This window comes from Bos taurus, chromosome 13 (genome assembly GCF_002263795.3).
Source record: "Bos taurus isolate L1 Dominette 01449 registration number 42190680 breed Hereford chromosome 13, ARS-UCD2.0, whole genome shotgun sequence".
Taxonomy (NCBI): domain Eukaryota; kingdom Metazoa; phylum Chordata; class Mammalia; order Artiodactyla; family Bovidae; genus Bos; species Bos taurus.
The window spans coordinates 54,213,388-54,219,985 of NC_037340.1; the positions used below are offsets into that span (position 1 = coordinate 54,213,388).

Sequence of the window (6,598 nt, forward strand, 5' to 3'; positions counted from 1 at the left end):
CCCAGGAGAGGAGCGGGTGATTCCTTCCCTGTGGAGTTTGCTTTATGGGTGAACCCACAGAGTGGCCCATAGAAGCAAGAGTGTCCATGCTCTGAAGCCCTGAGGCCACATACCCTGATGGGGGCAGTCAGAGGCTGAGCTGCTGGGGGAGGGGGTGTCCTGCCTTCTATTGCCTCTGCAATTCTGTAGATGACATTCTGTGTCCCCCCACCTCTGGGGAGTGTCTAGGGTCCCCACCTGTCCAGGGAGCGTTGCTGCCCTCCCCAACTCCAAAGAGCATCCCGACCCCGCCATGAGAAGCATCCAGCCCTTCCCACCTCCAGGGACTGTCCTCCCCACCCCACCCCCCACCCCAGCATGGGAACCATCTAGCATGGCTCACTAGCCCCTCCCACAGGTCCTGTCCATGGAGAAGAAGCTGGATTTCCTGGTGAACATCTACATGCAGCGCATGGGTGTCCCCCCGACGGAAACCGAGGCCTACTTTGGGGCCAAGGAGCCGGAGCCAGCGCCACCGTACCACAGCCCCGAGGACAGCCGGGACCACGGTGGCCGGAGCGGCTGCATCATCAAGCTCGTCCGCTCCACCAGCTCCGTGGGCCAGAAGAACTTCGCGGCACCCCCACCTGCGCCCCCCGCCCAGTGCCCACCGTCCACCTCGTGGCAGCAGCAGTGTTACCCCCGCCCAGGCCACGGCACCTCACCCGTGGGGGACCACAGCTCGCTGGTGCGCATCCCGCCACCACCTGCCCATGAGCGGTCCCTGTCCGCTTACAGCGGGGGCCACCGGGCCAGCACGGAGTTCCTGAGGCCGGAGGATGCCCCGGCCTGCAGGCCCCACGAGGGCGCGCTGAGGGACAGTGACACATCCATCTCCATTCCATCCGTGGACCACGAGGAGCTGGAGCGCTCCTTCAGTGGGTTCAGCATCTCCCAGTCCAAGGAGAACCTGGATGCCCTCAATAGCTGCTACGCGGCGGTCGCTCCATGCGCCAAAGTCAGGCCCTACATCGCAGAGGGCGAGTCAGACACGGACTCGGACCTCTGCACCCCGTGCGGGCCCCCGCCGCGCTCTGCCACGGGCGAGGGCCCCTTCGGTGATATGGGCTGGGCTGGGCCCCGGAAATGAGGCCACCCGCTAGCCTCCCCCTGACTCCTGGCCTCCTGGTCTCGAGGCAGATGCTCCGGGGCCCTTTTCTTAGAGCAGGGCAGTACGGGTGCCTGTGCAGGGCGGTGGGCAGGCGTGGCCCTCAGTCTCTCGCACTGAAGGTTGGCAGAAATTCTTTTCCAGCAAGGGGCAGCCCGGCTGGCCGTGCCCACTCGGGAGACTCTGCAGACCATTGGCCCGGGCATGACAGAGGCCAGGGTCAAGGCTGAGGATAGGCCCCCGGTGGCCAGGTGGAGGCTTCGTTGGGGGCAGGGTGGCAGCGAGGGGTAGATCTGCCTTGTGAGGATCAGCAGCTTTGAGGCCCAGGGCGTGTGGCTTGTCTCTGCCCCCGTTCCTGTCCTGCCCCATCATCCTGGGTACCACCCACAGCTGCTGGTCAGTGTCGCCTTCTTCCCCTGGTTCTGAGCGCCCTGTGACAGGAGCCAGCCCCACGTTCAGGACCCTGGCCTGAAGGGGGCGTGGGGGCGAGGCTCGGGACCCCCTCCAGAACAGAGTGGCCTCAGAGCTCCTGAACTTGACTCTTGTGGAGAGGGGCCGGCTCCATAGGCTCCTGGAGGGGATCCTTGGGGTCTCCCTTCCAGACCTGAAAGCTGGGGGGTGTCCCCTGTGTCCTCTCCCCTCTCCCCTGGCTGGACGCTGGTCACCATGCTGTGGCCAGCACTGTGATATGGACCTGCCTGCGGGGAGGGGTGCTGAGTGGCTAGGGTGCCCCCTGGCTGGGCTCATGCTCTGGGGTCCTGATTGGGCTGGCTATGGTGAGTCGATTTGCTCGCTGTCCTCCAGGGACCCTGCCTCACCTGTCTCCCGACAGGACCGCGGCTGGATGATGCTGCAGCCTTTCAGTAGAGTCCTGCCCCACACTGTCCAGAGATGAAGGAGCTGCCTTGTAGGTGGTCTCTCCTGTCCCTCCTAGGCTGACCATCCCCCCCACTCTCCTCACTGACCAGCCCTTGACTGTGACCTCTGGGTGTCTTGGGATCAGAGATGTCTGTTCCCACCCTGGGCCCTGGGAAACAGTGGTGCCCATCCTTCTCATCTTGGGCCTGAGGGGCAGTCGCTTTGAGCCAGGAGTCCAACCCCAGGAGGCAGAGTGGACCCTGTCCTGGGCCCCCAGTTGTCAGTGTGCAGGGGCATCTGGCATTTGGGGTGACAGGACAGCAAGCCTGGGCACCTAGTGCCCTCTGAGGCAGTGACCTTCCTGTGCACCAGGGCTGGGTCTGCGAAGCCTACCAAGTAGTGACTTCCCCTGAAATATCAGGTCCAGGGAGAGCCTGAGCTGTCTCAGGATGCTTCCGTTCATCCTGGTCAGTGAGAGATTGTGCTTGCTCTCTGGGAAGGATTTGAAAGCAGTGTCTGAGGGTCGAATGCCCCTGGCTGTTAGGGTCCTGGCCCTCTGAGATCCCTGGGGAGCAGTGTCTACTGCAGCCTTTGTGCGTGCCCTCCCCCCCCCCCCACTTCACCAGGACCCGCAGGTCCCAGCCATGTGCACCTGTCTGCTGGCCCAGTGCAGGAGGACCCAAGTTTGGAGTCAGAACCAAGGTCTGTGTTCAGGGCCGAGGCACGAGGATGCCTCCCTCCAGTCTCCAGGGAGGGCTTGGCTGTGGAATCTTTCATGTGGACTGGGGCAGGGGGTGGTGCCTCACTGGCCCCCTCCACCCAGCGTGTCTGCTCTGTGCCCCCTTCGTGTTCTCCACCTCAGACCTTCAGTGGTGAGCAAAGCCCCTCTTTAGTGTTGGCTGTGTGAAGAGACCCCAGCAAGTGGCAGCTCCTCTGGGTGAGGGCGGAGGCCCCCTTTGCCCCCCATCTTGGGTGAGAGAGGCACCAGTTGGAGGCCCCCGACAGGGCACGAGCAGGGCAGCCCCTGGACCAAGTGCATCCACAGCCGCTCCAGCCTCCAGTTGTTGCTGTCTGGCTCTGGAAGGGTTCGATTCAGGTTGCCAGCAGCAGGGACCCACCCACGTCAGATCTTGGCCTGCGTGGGCCCCCAGCCTGGTAGGAGGGGCCTTTGGCCCCTGGAGAGGGGTGCATGTCCCGTCACAGGCATGCCCTGTGCTGTGGGTCCCTGGTGACCAGAGGGGCTGGCTTGGTCCGCAGAGCTGCTAAGCCAGATGCTGGCGCCAAGGCCACTGCTGGGAGGGCCTCCAAGGTTGCAGCAAGAGGGGTTGAGGCCTGACTCTCCACGTGCTGTGCTCAGCAAGGATTCTGTGACGCGTCCTCCATGAAATCCTGCCCCCCATCTTTGCTTGGAGGACCGTTTTGGGGTGCAGTTTTAGGAGATGATGGGGTAGAGGCTCCTCAGGAGCCCGAGCAACATGTGTTCCTCTGTGTCCATCTGCTGCTGCAGGAGCCCCACCTTCGGGAGGTGTGGCAGGAGAGTGCTTGGCATTCCGGGCAAGTCGTTGCACTTTCTGGGTGACCCGTGGCTGCGGGCCCATCCTGCCCCACCGCCCGTGTGGTAGGCGCTTCCCAAGAGAAGCATCTCAGTTACTTGATCATGCGGCTCCCCCAGCTCTGCACAAGCCTGTGCTCACACTCATGCCTGCAGACATACAGCACATACACACTCATGCATACACACCCACAGGTACACACACAGCACCTGCACACAGAGTCACATGCATTCTCACCCAGACACCAGAGTGCACACACTCACCCATGTATGCACAATCGTACACACCCATGTGCACACACGCTTACCCACCCATATACAGACGCCTTGTCTGACTCGCTGTGTCTCTACCTGCTTCAATCCATAGGAATCAGCGAGTTTGGGAGTTGCAGACAGTCCTGGGACATTGACCCTGGGTGGGGTTCCTGCTCTTGGCCTCTGGGCAGCACCTCAGGGGGATCCCCAGAGCCCATGCAGGTTCCCACCTACCCTCTTCCTCCTCCTCAGCTGCCCTGGAGGCTGTCCAGATGCCAAGATGGCCTAGGCTGGGCCAGGGAGGCCTTGGTGTCTGTGGGCATCCAGCTGCAATGTGGGGGCTCTGGTGGCTCCCTCCGCCCTCCTGAGCCATGTGACCCAGCGTCAGGACCCTCTCCCTTCTCTGCCCCACACCTCCCTCTTCTGTGACAGCATGAGCCATGGCCACCGTGGAGGATGAAGGAACCCCGCCAGGGGGCAGGGGACTCCCTCTGGGGCCTCCCTGCCGGGCCCCTCCCCCCGGGGGGCACCACCCTCCTTTGGGGGGATTTGCCAGGGAGTCCACCCCATGAGAAGAGCCAGTCATTGCCCTCTAATTAACACTCAGCTGGAGCGGCCACCAGACAGCAGCTCCCCCCAGCTTTCACACGTTGTTTTAACTTCTCCCTTCCCGAGGCTGGGGCACCCGGGTGGTCACGGGCCTAAGATGTCAGCACGGGATGGGGGGAAGTGTCCTCTTTTCTGCTACACCGTCTACCTGCTGTTTGTGGACAGAACGTGGCCCTGGGACATTGCTGATGCTTCTGAAGCCCCGGAGCGGGGGGGCTGCAGACAGGCCTTCGTAAGATGGCTGGTGTTAATTTCCATGCTCCCCCGACGTCAAGACCATGCCAGGTGCTGGTGGAGGCATTGGCCCGGATTTCCTGCTGCAAAGTCAACATTGGTTCCACACCTAAGTCCCCAGAATAAATGGCTGTGAAGAGGGCTGGTTCGGCAGGGAGGCGCCACCTGGAGGGTTCAGGGCACCCTGCCACCAGCGGGGTGGGGAGTTATGAGCAGCAGGGTGGCTTCATGACTCCCAGTACACATGGCTCCAAATTAGACACTTCCTCGTGTGGCACTGCCCTGCATGGTCTTCACTGCCCTGGGCAGTGATGTGGACAGTCCTGCCCTCTGTGACCCCTGAGCAGAACTCCAGGCTGCCTGCGTGTATGGATGGATGTTAGGCCCCGTAGGGCTGGGCTACTTGCTTTTAGTGCCCAGGGGAGCCACAGGCCATCCCAGGCCAGCTGCTTCTTGTGTTCCTGCCCCCAGGGGCTCCACTTGGGCCTTTACCAAGTGCTAAGTGGGAGAGACGATCGGGGAGTTCCCTGAAGGATGTGATGTGCTAGGATCAGGGGCTTACACCTACCCTCTGTCCAAGGGGCCTAGAAAGCCGGCTGCCCAGGGCGGGACACTGTAGCCCCTGGAGCTGCACAGGTGGGGCACACAGCTTGCTGGCTTCTGTTGACTTGTGAGGATGGGGGCAGATGCGGAGAGCATTCTGGGGGGAGAAGAGTGTAGGAAGAAGGTAGGGAGCATGAAAAAGATGCTTGTGGGAGGAGAGACCCCTCTGTCTTGAGGAGGAGTTGGGTGGCTCTTATCTTGGACACTTGCATGGGTCCCCTTGCCTGATGGAGTTGTGGCTGGATGGCTTGTCTGGAGAGACCCTCAGTATAGGCAGATTAGGCACCGGGAGAGGCAGGGACCCTCCTGGGGGGCAGCCCTCGGTCCTGGGGTTTCTGGGCAGGTGTGTGGACTTTGCTGAACGCTGCACGTCCAGCTCTGACAGTTTCATAAAGTTGTTGCCTTAATGCACGTTGACGAAAATTCACCGTGGTCACCCCCTGCCCCTTTGGCTTCTGCCAGGCACCAACCTGCGACCCCGCCACCTCCTCCATCCAGGGTCTGCGGGCCCAGGTCTGCAGCAAGTACAGGGGGTAGGGGGCCTCACGGCATGGCTCCTGCGGGGCTCTGCCTGCCTGCCCACCTGGGGACCCTGCTCCCATCCCACGCCGTCCGAAGGCGGCCCGGCCCCCGGCCCCATCTGCGCTGTTGTCTTGGCTGTCTTTGCACTTTTGTTCATGTTCATGCTCCAAAGAATATGTCATGATGCCTTCAGTGCTGACGAGCGCCGTCGCGCCCGCGCCCCTGCAGCACAGCCGGGCCTCTGCTCCTGGACCTGTCACGCCCGCGACAGGTGACCTGCGTGCCGTCCGTTTTCCAGGGACAGACGCCCAGGGAAAGAATCTAGTTTTCTACGGACCAGCTGAGACTCACTGACTGCACTCACTATCAGGCTGACGCGTGTGTCCCCCGGAGGGCCCAGCGCAGGCTGCCCGGGGACGGCCGGGGTGGGATCTGGTGACAGGGACACACGTGGGAGGTTCTGGGAAGCTGTAGCGCCACGGGGAGGAGTCGGATGCCCAGTGGACCTGTGCACTTAGTAAAACACAGTGATTCAACCTGGACAGTGTGTGGCCTCTTTCCTCCGGGCTCAGGGCTTTTGGCCTATGACAGGGCTTAGGTGGGGTTGCACCCTCCAAGGTCAGGGCACCGAGTCCTCAGTGTCCTGTCACTGGTGTCACGATGGAGGACAGGCTGGTGGCTCACACAATAGACATGCTCATGACCCCAGGCCTGGGATCTGAGTCCACCGAGCTCCCCACCTGGCCTTCTCTCCGTCACTGGGAGCGGCAGGAGTCCTGGGACCGGGCCCTCAGGAGATGCTGGGTGGGCGCCTTTTC

At 62.4% G+C, this 6,598-nt stretch overlaps 1 protein-coding gene across 9 annotated transcripts in view; it reads left to right on the plus strand.

Annotated features, from left to right (window-relative positions):
* Positions 1-6,322, plus strand: part of KCNQ2 (potassium voltage-gated channel subfamily Q member 2) — a 48,277-nt gene extending 41,955 nt beyond the window's left edge. For all 9 annotated transcript variants that reach the window (XM_025001103.2, XM_025001104.2, XM_025001106.2 and 6 more), the window contains one exon: positions 398-6,322. In XM_025001103.2, coding sequence (XP_024856871.1) covers positions 398-1,129 — 732 coding nt within the window. In that variant the 3' untranslated portion in view covers positions 1,130-6,322. The remainder of the gene's footprint in view (positions 1-397) is intronic.
* The last annotated feature ends 276 nt before the right edge of the window (positions 6,323-6,598 follow it).